Consider the following 15,469-nt stretch of genomic DNA (forward strand, 5'->3'; position numbering starts at 1 on the left):
TCTAAAATAGTATGAACAAGTGAAGACAAAGCAGATGTCCTATTGGCATCATCGCATTCCACCACCACGAAGCAAATATGTATTAACTAATATTGGTTCAGTAGATACTGCTTCAAAAGGAACTTCTGTAGGCATTTGAGAAATTTATTTGAGAAAATGGAAAAGGACTGATTTTAAAGATAATATATTGCAATGGAAAGCTATTACTTTCCAAAGGGGGTAAATGCAGACCATAGGTTAACATCCTACTACAAATATAGCTTTAAAAGAAAGTAAAAAAAAAATCATCTTCCCTGTGGGAAAGAAAGACTATTTATTACTTAGGAATTCCTCCTTGGATAAGACTTCACTCAAGCAAATAAGTACAATAAAGTCCATTTCTCTTACCCTTCTTCTTTCTTGAGGAAGGGCTATGATAGGGACACAGAATGAACTTGCCGGCATTAACCATGAGAGATCAATGTGTGGAAGAAATGTGTGGGAAAGGGAAAGAGAGGAAGAAAATGAGGTAAAGAAAGGGAGAAATGGAAATGAGTCTCTTTTCAGTAGGGAGAACATGTGATAAGGGGAAATTTCTCAGAGCAGATAAAGAATGATATCCCTATCTTGCACAGTAATAGGTAGATGAATTCTAGGAAACTATGAGATCAGTTTTAGGACAAGTGGTTTGTTGAATTTAACAGAGAAATTCTAAAACCGTAAGGCTTGAGTGACCTGAGGTTCCATGCCAGAAAGCAGGTACAAGGAAGCAGGTCAGCATGATTCAACTCCTCTGCCTCAGAACAGAACAGCTGTGACGTGCTCAGAGGAAGGAAGAAATGGAAACAGAGAACAGTCTGAGGAGCAGGAACAGTTTCTAGGAGCAGAACACTATCTGGGCATTGGGATTCCAAACAGAAAGAAAAGTAAAACACAGATTCCGTGCGTGATTATAAGGTGGGACACCATCCAGGCCCTGTGCTTAGTGGGAACGAGGGCCCCGTACGTGAGGGCAGCATCACGATCACCATCAGAGCACAGGTCTCAGGCCGCCTAGGGAATCCTGGGGAAGAAAGCCTGGCCCTGCCTTTCCCAAACTGCCCAATACAACATGTCAGGAAGACAGAATCTAGAAGTTTCAGCCTAAGAGATTCAAAGAATAAAAGAAGGGCATCTATCCCGTACACCAGCAGCCATCCTGGACAGGCACGTTGATTCATCCACGTGTGTCCTCTTCCACGTCCTAAAAGGAATGCAAATGCCTCACACACTGACTTTAACAGCTACTCAGGACAGACCTTTCTATCTCTGGAGAATTATTTTCTCTTTTCTTAACAATATTGCTAATGGTGATAATTCAAAAATTTAAAAATAAAACTTTAAGGCAGCATAAAATCAAATTTAAAATAAGAGGAATAACTAACATTACTGTAGAAAAAGCATCTATCAATCGTTACATGTTACATAAAGATTATAAACCAAACATGCCACGCCCTCTCAAATATATCTTTTTAAGTACAAGACTTACCTTTCAAATTAGCTCGACAGGTGGGCCTCCCTACATTATTCCTCTGGTGTTTGGTTGACAGGCGCTTCATCTGCCGAGGTGTGCTGGGGGGAGAGGTACCATAAAGGTTCTCTGTATTTGTTTCATCTGAAAAGTCCTCAGGATCAGACTCAGAATTCTTACAAGCTGAATCTCCCGATGTGTACTCTTGTCTATGGAGGACAACAAGTAGAGAAAATATTCAGTCATGTATGAAGGGAATTCAAATTTCAATTACTTAAAATTCCTTTTAAAAACTCTCCATAACACTCTTCTGTGGATATGTCTCTTCCTCAGCCTTGTAATCTTTCTCCTCTATCTGTACTGGGAGAAACTCACGAAGAGAACATAACGACCATGCTCCTGCTCTCACCACGAATAAAGAGAACTGATGTGCAGTTCCTGTTGCTTAGAGAATTCTTTCTAACATAAATGAGGTTTAAAACTAAACACTTAAGGATCAGGGAGAAAAAAGCAAAGGACTAGAAGATACAAATCAGCAGAACTAAGCATCACTTACGTGCTAGTTGGTGACAAGCTTAACTGCTGAGTGGGCAACTCTTGCCCTGACTTCGGAGTCCCACTGCTTTTGCTTTGCGAAGCACACACAACAGAAAGCACAACCTGAGCAGCAAAGCAGAGAGCACTGATGACATGTGGTAGATCAGGGTTTCTGTGTTCTCTGATAAACACTACAGTGCAGCACTCAGGTTAGGCAAGTTGAAAACTTCCCTGATATGGGAAAGGAAATAGTCAATCAAGTCCAGGAAGCACAGAGAGTCCCATACAGGATAAATCCAAGGAGAAACATGCCAAGACACATATTAATCAAACTATCAAAAATTAAATTCAAAGAAAAAATGTTAAAAGCAGCAAGGGAAAAACAACAAATAACATGCAAGGGAATCGCCATAAGGTTAACAGCTGATCTTTCAGCAGAAACTCTGCAAGCCAGAAGGGAGTGGCAGGACATATTTAAACTGATGAAAGGGAAAAACCTACAACCAAGATTACTCTCTACCCAGCAAGAATCTCATTCAAATTCGACAGAGAAATTACAACCTTTAAGACAAGCAAAAGCTAAGAGAATTCAGCACCACCAAACCAGCTTTACAACAAATGCTAAAGGAACTTCTCTAGGCAGGAAACACAAGAGAAGGAAAAGACCTACAATAACAAACCCAAACAATTAAGAAAACGGTAATAGGAACACACATATTGATAACTACCTTAAATGTAAATGGATTAAATGCTCCAACCTAAAAACATAGACTGGTTGAATGGATAAAAAAACAAGACCCGTATATATGCTGTCTACAAGAGACCCACTTCAGACCTAGGGACACATACAGACTGAAAGTGAGGGGATGGAAAAAGATAGTCCATGCAAATGGAAATCAACAGAAAGCTGGAGTAGCAATTCTCATATCAGACAAAATAGACTTTAAAATAAAGACTGTTACAAGAGACAAAGAAGGATGCTACATAATGATCAATCCAAAAAGAAGATATAACAACTGTAAATATTTATGCACCCAACATAGGAGCACCTCAATACATAAGGCAAATGCTAACAGCCATAAAAGGGGAAATCGACAGTAACACAATCATAGTAGGGGACTTTAACACCCCACTTTCACCAATGGACAGATCATCCAAAATGAAAATAAATAAGGAAACACAAGCTTTAAATGATACATTAAACAAGATGGACTTAATTGATATTTATAGGACTTTCCACCCAAAAACAACAGAATACACTTTCTTCTCAAGTGCTCATGGAACATTCTCCAGGACAGATCATATCTTGGGTCACAAATCAAGCCTTGGTAAATTTAAGAAAACTGAAATCATATCAAGTATCTTTTCCGACCACAACACTATGAGACTAGATATCAATTACAGGAAAAAATCTGTAAAAAATACAAACACATGGAGGCTAAACAATACACTACTAAATAACCAAGAGATCACTGAAGAAATCAAAGAGGAAATCAAAAAATACCTAGAAACAAATGACAATGAAAACACAACGACCCAAAACCTATGGGATGCAGCAAAAGCAGTTCTAAGAGGGAAGTTTACAGCAATACAATCCTACCTCAAGAAACAGGAAACATCTCAAATAAACAACCTAACCTTACACTTAAAGCAATTAGAGAAAGAAGAACAAAAAACCCCCAAAGTTAGCAGAAGGAAAGAAATCATAAAGATCAGATCAGAAATAAATGAAAAAGAAATGAAGGAAATGATAGCAAAGATCAATAAAACTAAAAGCTGGTTTTTTGAGAAGATAAACAAAATTGATAAACCTTTAGCCAGACTCATCAAGAGGGAGAAGACTCAAATCAATAGAATTAGAAATGAAAAAGGAGAAGTAACAACTGACACTGAAGAAATACAAATGCTCATGAGAGATCACTACAAGCAGCTATATATCAATAAAATGGACAACCTGGAAGAAATGGACAAATTCTTAGAAAAGCACAACCTTCCGAGACTGAACCAGGAAGAAATAGAAAGTATAAACAGACCAATCACAAGCAATGAAATTGAAACTCTGATTAAAAATCTTCCAACAAACAAAAGCCCAGGACCAGATGGCTTCACAGGTGAATTCTATCAAACATTTAAAGAAGAGCTAACACCCATCCTCTCAAACTCTTCCAAAATATAGCAGAGGGAGGAACACTCCCAAACTCATTCTACAAGGCTACCATCACCCTGATACCAAAACCAGACAAAGATATCACAAAAAAAGAAAACTACAGGCCAATATCACTGACGAACATAGATGCAAAAATCCTCAACAAAATACTAGCAAACAGAATCCAACAGCACATTAAAAGGATCATACACCATCATCAAGTGGGGTTTATCCCAGGAATGCAAGGATTCTTCAATATACACAAATCAATCAATGTGATGCACCATATTAACAAATTGAAGAATAAAAACCATATGATCAACTCAATAGATACAGAAAAAGCTTTTGACAAAATTCAACACCCATGTATGATTAAAAACCCTCCAGAAAGTAGGCATAGAGGGAACCTACCTCAACATAATAAAGGCTATATATGACAAACCCACAGCCAACATCATTCTCAATGGTGAAAAACTGAAACCATTTCCACTAAAATCAGGAAAAAGACAAGGTTGCCTGCTCTCACCACTATTATACAACATAGTTTTGGAAGTTTTAGCCACAGCAATCAGAGAAGAAAAAGAAATAAAAGGAATCCAAATCAGAAAAGAAGAAGTAAAACTGTCACTGTTTGCAGATGACATGATACTATACCTAGAGAATCCTAAAGATGCTACCGGAAAACTACTAGAGCTAATCAATGAATTTGTTAAAGTAGCAGGATACAAAATTAATGCACAGAAATCTCTTGCATTCCTATACACTAATGACGAAAAATCTGAAACAGAAATTAAGGAAACTCTCCCATTTACCATTGCAACAAGAAGAATAAAATACCTAGGAATAAACCTACCTAAGGAGACAAAAGACCTGTATGCAGAAAACTATAAGACACTAATGAAAAAAATCAAAGATGACACAAACAGATGGAGAGATATACCATGTTCTTGGATTGGAAGAATCAACATTGTGAAAATGACTGCACTACCCAAAGCAATCTACAGATTCAATGCAATCACTATCAAACTACCAATGGCATTTTTCACAGAACTAGAACAAAAAATTTCACTATTTGTATGGAAACACAAAAGACCCTGAGTAGCCAAAGCAATGTGGAGAAGGAAAAATGGAGCTGGAGGAATCAGGCTCCCTGACTACAGACTATACTCCAAAGCTACAGTAACCAAGACAGTGTGGTATTGGCACAAAAACAGAAAGACAGATCAATGGAACAGGATAGAAAGCCCAGAGGTAAACCCACGCACATATGGTCACCTTATTTTTGACAAAAGGAGGCAAGAATATACAATGGAGAAAAGACAGCCTCTTCAATAAGTGATGCTGGGAAAACTGGACAGCTACATGTAAAAGAATGAAATTAGAACACTCCTTAACACCACACACAAAAATAACTCAAAATGGGTTAAAGACCGAAATGTAAGGCCAGACACTATAAACTTAGAGGAAAACATAGGAAGAACACTCCATGACATAAATCACAGCAATATCCTTTTTGACCCACCTCCTAGAGAAATGGAAATAAAAACAAAAATAAACAAATGGAACCTAATGAAACTTAAAAGCTTTTGCACAGCAAAGGAAACCATAAACAAGACGAAACAACAACCCTCAGAATGGGAGAAAATATTTGCAAACGAAGCAACTGACAAAGGATTAATCTCCAAAATATATAAGCAGCTCATGCAGCTCAATGTCAAAAAACAAACAACCCAATCCAAAAATGGGTGGAAGACGTAAACAGACATTTCTCCAAAGAAGATATACAGATTGCCAACAAACACATGAAAGGATGCTCAACATCACTAATCATTAGAGAAATGCAAATCAAAACTACAATGAGGTATCACCTCACACTGGTCAGAATGGCCATCATCAAAAAATCTACAAACAGTAAATGCTGGAGAGGGTGTAGAGAAAAGGGAACCCTCTTGCACTGTTGGTGGGAATGTAAATTGATACACCCACTATGGAGAACAGTATGGAGGTTCCTTAAAAAACTAAAAATAGAACTACCATATGACCCAGCAATCCCACTACTGGGCATATACCCTGAGAAAACCATAATTCAAAAAGAGTCATGTACCACAATGTTCACTGAAGCTCTATTTACAATAGCCAGGACATGGAAGCAACCTAAGTGTCCATCGACAGATGAATGGATAAAGAAGATGTGGCACATATATACAATGGAATATTACTCAGCCATAAAAAGAAACGAAATTGAGTTATCTGTAGTGAGGTGGATGGACCTAGAGACTGTCATACAGAGTGAAGTAAGTCAGAAAGAGAAAAACAAATACCGTATGCTAGCACATATATATGGAATCTAAAAAAAAAAAAAAAGATTCTGAAGAACCTAGGGGCAGGACAGGAATAAAGACGCAGACGTGGAGAATGGACTTGAGGACATGGGGAGGGGGAAGGGTAAGCTGGGATGAAGTGAGAGAGTGTCATGGACATATATACACTACCAAATGTAAAATAGATAGCTAGTGGGAAGCTGCTGCATAGCACAGGGAGATCAGCTCGGTGCTTTGTGACCACCTAGAGGGGTGGGATAGGGAGGGTGGGAGGGAGACGCAAGAGGGAGGGGATATGGGGATATATGTATACATACAGCTGATTTACTTTGTTATACAGCAGAAACTAACACAACATTGTAAAGCAAATATACTCCAATAAAGTTGTTTAAAAAAAAAAAAAAAAGCAGCCTGAGAAAAACAACTTAGTTTGGAAGCTTTAGCTAAGAAACAATACATAATGGGGGGGAGGGGTAGGAAGAGAAATCAAGCTAAAGTTTATTTCTTTTTTTCCTTTTAAAAAAAACCATTTAGACACAAAATCTAGGAAAATAAATACTAGTGGTCAGCTCAAGAGAACTTGCATCATTTCAGTTAACTAACCGAAAGCATCCAAAACCTCATTCTGTATCAGCTCATGTGAGATGAGCTAATGTGGTCAGTTGACTGGTTCAGAATGTTCCCATGGATACCAATTATTTTGGATGGGGAAAGTAGTACAAGGTCTACATCAGCTGCCCTGAAACATTTTTCTTACTTGTGTTTGAAAACATACAAATGTGAAATGTCTTTCTGGTACTAAACTTCTGACAGTCACAGAAAACAATGTTGCATTCTTTTAACATAAAACTTTGCTCAAGTACCCTTCACTTGACATAGAATCCGGTCTAAGAAAAGCATGTCTTAAACTCAACCCAAGGGGGTTTAGTGTAGTTTTTATATGAAACATGTGAAAGACAAAAATTCAAATAACTTGGGGTTAAATAGTTCTGCTCTGACATAGTAGGTAAAACCACATGGTGCCTGAAATAGCTCATCTATAAAATGATGAAGTTGCATTAGATGAGCTTGAGAACATCGGTGGTTTTGCAAAAGCCCTAAAAAACAAACAAACAAAATACTTCATTAAAAGTTCTTTAGCAAAGTCCTTAAACATAAAATATTTTATTCCGTATGAGTACAGTTGTCACCTGTGTGAAGCTGTCTCCTCCACCTCCACCTCCCCATTAACCTATTCTCTATTAAGTAATAATTAAAGGGAGGCTTTTGCTACTGTGGGAAAGGGAGGAGGGGTAGGCAGAGGGGTTGGATTTTCTAAGTTTCTTTTTTAAAGAACTTATACACAATAGTTTGCTTGGCCTGCAGTATAAATTAAAAGGAGCTAAGCTAAGTCTGAGGTGGCACGGTTGGTGTGTACTGTAAGAGCCAATTAATACTTAGCTGATCTTTACTATCGCCGGTAGTTGAACATTTATCAGCCTACCTCCAGGTAAGCTGTTATCAAATCTCAAGTTTATCCAACATTCACTATGTAACTTTTGCATTGATTCAGAGTGTAGGGTCTTTACAAACCTAGCACGTCTTCATTATTTTTCAGTATGGACACTCAAACTTTTTTTTTTAACTAAAATTCTTTTTTTTAAACAGAAGTAGACATTTTAAAACAAGATTTTCTATGGAAATGAACAGGAAACTATCCCCCCAACTAGACCTGAAGCTCCATGAAGGCAGGGCCCTCATCTGTCTTCTTTACCACTGTTTCTCCAGTGTCCAGAACAGTGCCTGGTGCAGATGACATGCCCAATAACTGTCTGCTGAATAAATGGATTTGTAAGGTTAACAATTTTATCTTTGATACTTCAGATGTAATTATTATCTAAATTCTATTTTAATAAAATCACATTTAATAATTTGAAGAATGTAAATTTTTAAAGGCTACAAGAATTAAAGATAGACTTCTGACAATAATGTTGTTTAAGTGATACTGTAACCCTAGGTGGTAACATGACTATTTACTGACCAAAACAATAGCAATGGAGTATGGTATAAGGAATAATGGTTCTGGAATCAGAATAACACGGGCTGAAATCCCTTCGTTCCCACATTTAATAGTAAGAATACAAGTTTTAATCAAATTATTATGTTTGCTTACAAACACTTTCATTTATTGGAAGCCTTATCCAATATCACTGGGACTTATGGTCAGGCAGTTAATTTTTCAAATACATATTAAAAGCATTAAAAATGAGACATGCAAATAAAAAATTTGAAACATCTGTGTTGGCTGTTACTTTGCTGGCCTCCCAGCATTCACATCCTTGTATAATCACCTCCTCTTGAATGTGGGTTGACCCTGTGACCTGCTTTAACCAATGCAATGCAGCAAAAGTGACTCTGGGTCAGTTCTGGGCCTAAGCCTTAAGAAGGCCACCTTTGTACTCCAGGGCATGTGAGCCACCATGTAAGAAATCCAACTACCCTGAGACTGCCATGGTCTTCAAAGCCTAACTAGCCAGGTGGAGAGGCTGCATGAAGGAGAAACCAGATAGGTCAAAGTCTTGCTAAGCTCCCATCCCAGCTGACAGCCAGTGCCAACTTGCTGGTGTGCGAGTGAGGCTATTTTGGACCTTACAGCTGTCCCTGAGCCCAAGCCAACACCATGAAAAGCAGAAGAACCACTCAATACCGTAACAGATAATAAATGGTTTTTACTTTAAGCCATTAAGCTTTGGTGTGGTTTGTTAAATTACAATAGATAACTGACACACATACAAAGCTTAAACATTTTATTTTTCCTTTAAGCCCACGAATGGGTTTAAATCTGCTGCGACTCTTGTCTTTTGGTGGGAGTCCCTGAGAAGAGTCACGAGTCAACTTTGTCACATACACCACAACCAAAGCGCTGCATCTGCCATCCCCACTCTCTAGTTCTTTAAAACGGAACAAGAATTTAAAGATTTTCAGAGGGTAATTTTTCTGGATTACCTAAACGTCAACAGTTCTCTCCTATCCCTAATTTGATGGTAAGTTTCTTTTCATGACCTATCTTGAGACTTTCCAAAGCATTCCAAATTAGTTTATACAGAAACTACAATTCTCTTTTGTATTCACATCTCATATGTCTGCATAATAGTTTACTAAATTCTGCAATTACAATTAAAGCATACAATAGACCTAAAAAGATTTAGGAACAAACCAGGAACTCTTGATAAGCATATAGTTCAATTGATGGGAACAGAAAATCACAGGTATTCTAGAGAGAGCCTATCAGTCATAAGCATTCATGATGCTGTGAGCGTCAGTCAATATGTCTTACAGAAGAAATGGATAGGGTTAGGTCTTGGAAAGGGTTAGATAGATGAGTGTATAAGGCCTGCCTGGCTTAGATCTTCTAGAAGTCTTTTATTTCACACAAAGATTTATACAAGGTATACTTTAGCAGTCCTGATGTAGGTCGAACAAAATAGAACACAAAGATAGAAAACATATATATATATATATATATATGAAGAAAAATTATCCCATATGGATAAACTTTACTCATCATTAGAAATAAAAATAATTATAAGCTATTTTAAAAATATTTTCAGATGAAGGCTTTCAGAAAAGAAAATCATAAAATCATATAAACAAATATTACAAAATGCTTTAAAGACTTCATATTATTATTCTTCACTTCTGGTTAACCAGAAGATATCCAAAAAGAACTAGAACAAAAAAAAAAGAGAGAGAAAAGTTTTAGGTATTTAAAAACATATGAGTCATGCTATAGATAAAAGACAAATGTGATTATTTCTATTATTTCTGCAATTTTACTGCCAACAGTTGAGTACTTAAAAACAAGGGGACAGGGCTTCCCTGGTGGCACAGTGGTTAAGAATCCTCCTGCCAATGCAGGGGACAAGGGTTCGAGCCCTGGTCTGGGAAGATCCCACATGCCGCGGAACAACTAAGCCCGTGTGCCACAACTACTGAGCCTGCGCTCTAGAGCCCGCGAGCCACAACTACTGAGCCCGCGCACCTAGAGCCTGTGCTCCTCAACAAGAGAAGCCACTGCAATGAGAAGCCCACGTACCACAACGAAGAGTACCCCAACTTGCCGCAACTAGAGAAAGCCCGCGCGCAGCAACAAAGGCCCAACGCAGCCAAAAATTTTTAAAAAATTAAAAAAACAAAAAAAAAAAATTTTTTTTAATAAAAAAAAAAAAGGGGACAAAGAAAGACATTTTTAAGTGTGCTTTCTTATTTTTGCCAGTTCTAATGCCTCCAAAAAATGTGAGTATATCTATTGATATATCTTTCTCAAAGCTTTGCAAATCAATACTAGATTGTATGTGTACAGATTAGCAAGGAGACAATCAAAAGGGAATAAAAACTCTTCTTAGGTGCACCTGGTTGTTCAGGAGTGGATGCAGGGAGCACTTCTTTCAATACAGGAAGTGAAAATAAGCACCACTTCTGTCTCATTGTGGATGCAATTTACAATGAAATGCCAACAAAAAAATATTTAAAGAAAAGCAACATAAAATGATGATTCATTCAAAGGTGTTTTTAGGCTTAAGTAAAGAGAACTCTGGGACTAAGGCAGGGACATGTGAAAGATGAAAACCTGCGTCAAAGCTGGGAGGAAAAACAAACAAAGAGGCTTATTCCTATGCCAAGTGCACCTAAAACATTTACGAGTTTAAAGAGAAACAAGACGAATGTTTAACACTTTAAAGATAGCAAAAAAGAATTATGATCTCCCTCTACTTTCTCTTTCTTATAAGTGAGAACATTTTAAAAATCCCCTTATTCTAATTTGAATTTATATCTGGAAAAAGTATTTTATGTCATTACTTCCCATGTAATTCTCAGAAATCGAGTAACTGAAGAGCCACTTTCTGTAGGAAACAGGTGAGTTGTCTGAATCGCCTTAACTTATCTTTTTTCTAATTTAAATTTTAAAAAGTTCCTATAAATACGCTCTATGACGCACAAATACTTCCAAAAGATGAACTCCAACTGTTGAGGGATAAATCGAGGAAAAAATACAAGCGTATGAGATACTCTCCCAGGGTTTTCAGTGAAGAAAAATGGAAAGAAAAGTGGGAAAAGCAATTAGGACAATTTGGACATTAAATGTCTCACCTCTGCTTTGACACTAGCACAGAAAGAGCTCATTTATCTGGAGACCAGATCTTGGTTTCCAATACCACGCATCAACAAAAGAACAAGGACTTCTTGGAGAAATGGCTGATTCCAGGACTGGGGCAAGGAAGATGTAATACGAGCTTGAAGTATCTTGTAAGTGCAGCAAGTGAGGAAGTGTTCAAAAAACAAAAAACCAATGGGATCATGTTAAAAGGACACAGGAGCAACCGAAAGAGCTCCCACTGGCCAAAGCTGGAACAATCTGAGCAAGAAAATAAATGACAAAGCACTGGATTCTAATCATGAATCCATGAGTCCATATGGATATAAATAATTACTATACAAATAACCAGGAGGAGAGACAAATCTGTACAGAAAAAACCAAACAATTTATGTAGCCAAGTGACCAAAGTTAACATCATCAGTGACAAGTCATGTTGAGAGCATGAGCTCCTGATCTGATGAGAAGGGCACTTCACCTCTATGGTCATCTTCCCAAAACCCATAACTCCAGCCAAACCATGATAAAAACACCAGACAAACCCACACTGAGGAACAGTGTGTAAAATACCTGACTGGCACTCCTTAAAACTGTTCAAGTCATCAAAAACAAACAGAGTCTGAGAAACTGTAACAGCCAAGACACGGATAAGGAGACATGATGACTAAATATAATGTGGTGTCCTGGATGGGATCTGGGAAGAAGAAAAGAACATTAGGAAAAATGAATGAAATTGGAATAAAGTACAGAGTTTAAGTAAATAATAATGTGCCAATATTGGATCATTGGTTGTAACAAATATACACTGTAATGTAAAATTTAACAATAGAAGAAACTGGACACAGGATATATGGGAATTCTCTGTACTATCTCCAACTGTCGCTAAATCTAAACTATTCTAAAATAAAAAATTTATTTAAAAATTAATTAATATAATGACATTATATGGAACAGTTCCATGACAATGCTGAAGAAATTTGGGTTACTATACAGGTATAAAAGACTAAGAGCCAGGACTAAATGAAAAATGTAACGTTAATTATAAAATTAAGCCATTCTTTATCAGTATAACCAAGATTGTGGTTGTAAAACAATTTTTAAATGGTAGGTGAGGAAATGCCATTTAAAACAGTGACTTCTTAAACTGGGATATGCATCAGATTTCTATTTACGTTTTTCATCAGCTATATAATTTGTCACACAGTAATGAACAATTTTCATTGTAACAGTGTAACTACTACCTTACATACCAAATACCAATCTGCCAGACACTAAATATCCTACATAATCTAATTTACTCCTTATGGATTAAGGACTATGGCACCATTTTAGGAAAGGATACTTTGCCCAGAAGGCCCATCCTCATTGATTATGAGAATTATCATAGTCTCATTATCAAATACCTATCGCTCAATTAGGCAATCTACAAATGCTATGCCATTTGGTCTTCCCAACACCACTGCAAGTACTATCACAATCCCTATGTTGCAGAATAGGAAAAGGAGTTGCAAAGGTAACTTGTCTGCTCCCTGCGAAGTGTCTGCGCAGAACTGGAGCCCTGGTCTGACCCCAAGGCCCGGGACCCTCCCAACTTCAGCCCACCCCTCACTCCTAGGTCACTGGGATGTCTGCCTTCTCCCAAAGGCAGGCACAGAGGAGTACCTCCCCTGTGGAAGGAGGTCCCTACTGGCTGGAGAAAAAGCCTGGGAACAGTTCAGGGACAGAGTTCTCTGGTCAGCTCTGGGGCTCCCTTCTTTGGTGAAGTCTTTTAGCCACTCTAGGTCTATACTTCCTCACCTGTCAGCCTAGGTAAGACGTTGAGTCTGAACTCCAGCCTAGGGAGACACAGCGTGCTTATGATACAAATGAGAGGGGGAAAAGTGAGAGTTTTGTTTGGCCCGCTTATGTCTGCATATCAAATAAAAGGTGTAACTCAACTCTACTCTCCCTCAGGTAGCTTCCTACCGCCCCTAACAAGTATAGGAACCACACCCTGTCTTCCCTGGAACACCAAAGTACTATTCCTCTAACAGACGACTCAACAGACCAAGCTGGTGTTTCTGTTTCATGTAAATCTGTGTGTGTTTAAGACTAAAAAAGTGTAAAACTACCCACTAGAGGGAAAGAAAAACAGGTCTTTTAAATTAGAGGCCAGTTATTTGGAATTAACAACAATTAACTTTGTTTGAGAATGGATTTTGTGTAAGAGATAGAAAATGATATAAAATTTTTATATGTATGTTATTTTATTTCATTCCCTTTCAGTTTTTTGTTTCTTGGGTCTCTATTCCAATGATTTATTTATTTACAGTTGAAAACACATATTAACTGTTTCATACTGCACTATGTGTGCATGTGCGTCAACTACACCATTAGACCTTCACTTCATTCACCATCGGCCCTACTGGGCAAGCGCTGTGCTAGGAGTTGAGAAAACATACAATAGTGAACAAGAGAATCACCACTCCTTCCCTCTTGAAGTTTTCGACCTATAGAAAGAACTAGGTATTTAGCATGTAAGTACACACACAAAAGTCTTTAAAGTGCAGTTCTTCATTATGCTGTGAAGGAAGATTACAAAGCATACGAGCAGACAGGATCTAGCCTGGAGAACCCACAGGGTGATAACAAGGACTACATCTCCAAAGAAGGAACACCTAAACGGAAACTCAGAAGCTCTGAAGGCACTGACCAGAAGAGGGAGGGGGAAAGTGGCTGAGACAGAAGAGCCCACAGCTCATTTGAGCAACAAGAAGGCCATGATGGCCTAGAGTAGAGGGCAGACCAAACAAGAGCACCCAAAGGGGCAGGCAGTCATCAGATTACGCTAAGTCAGATTCATCCTACAAGAAAGGTGCAGCCACAAAGAGCATTAAGTAGGGGAAGGGCATGAGTGAACTGACCTTTCTCGTCAAAGTATTTCCCGTATCACCTTACACTAGCAGACAGGCATAAAGATATAACACACAAGGCTTCTCAAGTATTCAATCTTAAAGTCAATCTAAACAACTATTCTGTCTACACTAGTCCAACAAGCAAGACCAATTCACCTGCCAGGAGCCAACAGAGGAGGAAAAAAAAAAAAAAAAACAAGAACTGTTCACTTGAGAGGAGTTATGAAATCCTTAAAAACGGCAAGTTAACATCTAAGAAATAAAACACTATTCAACATCAAAGATGTAATTAAAGACACAGACCAGAAGTTTGTCTCATGAAAAATATAACTTTCTTCTAACTAAAAACTATATAAACTGGGGGAAATAATTTTAACAGACCTAAAAATATTTTAGAAAAAAGCTCCTATTTTTAATTTTATAGTTTTCTTCACTAAGAAGAACATAATTGGTAACTGCGGTTGAATACATAAGGCTAATGTGAAATTAACTGGAAATGTCAGGCCTGAAGGCCCATGAGTATATAAATACCACTCACAGTTTCCGAAATAAGTATCTCACAGTATATAATTAAATGCAACATGTACAAAATATAGGGAATGTAAAAAATAAAGTATCAAAACTCTATTACTTTATATCTCCATCATAGAGACTATGAGTCCTTTGAAACTGAATGTAAATTTTAATCACATCCATTTTTGGAGTCAAGAGTCCATAGCTTTATCAGATTCTCAAATGTAGTCTACGACCCAAAAAGGGTTAAGAAGCATGGACCTAGACAATATTTACCACACATTCAGCAGGGTTCTCCTTTCAAAATATCTCATCCTGACATATACTAAACAGACATTCAAAGGATAAAGGTATCAGATGCATAAGTAATTCAAATCAATACTCAAGCTACAAGGTTGCTTCCACCCGCACTAGGCAAGAATAACAGCCACCCTC

At 37.7% G+C, this 15,469-nt stretch overlaps 1 protein-coding gene across 6 annotated transcripts in view; it reads right to left on the minus strand.

The window, feature by feature from the left end:
- MAP3K4 (mitogen-activated protein kinase kinase kinase 4) overlaps positions 1 to 15,469 on the minus strand; it is a 111,363-nt gene that overhangs the window by 77,708 nt on the left and 18,186 nt on the right. For all 6 annotated transcript variants that reach the window (XM_036871698.1, XM_036871700.1, XM_036871697.1 and 3 more), the window contains exon 2: positions 1,508 to 1,698. In XM_036871698.1, coding sequence (XP_036727593.1) covers positions 1,508 to 1,698 — 191 coding nt within the window. The remainder of the gene's footprint in view (positions 1 to 1,507; positions 1,699 to 15,469) is intronic.

This window comes from Balaenoptera musculus, chromosome 12 (assembly GCF_009873245.2).
Source record: "Balaenoptera musculus isolate JJ_BM4_2016_0621 chromosome 12, mBalMus1.pri.v3, whole genome shotgun sequence".
Taxonomy (NCBI): domain Eukaryota; kingdom Metazoa; phylum Chordata; class Mammalia; order Artiodactyla; family Balaenopteridae; genus Balaenoptera; species Balaenoptera musculus.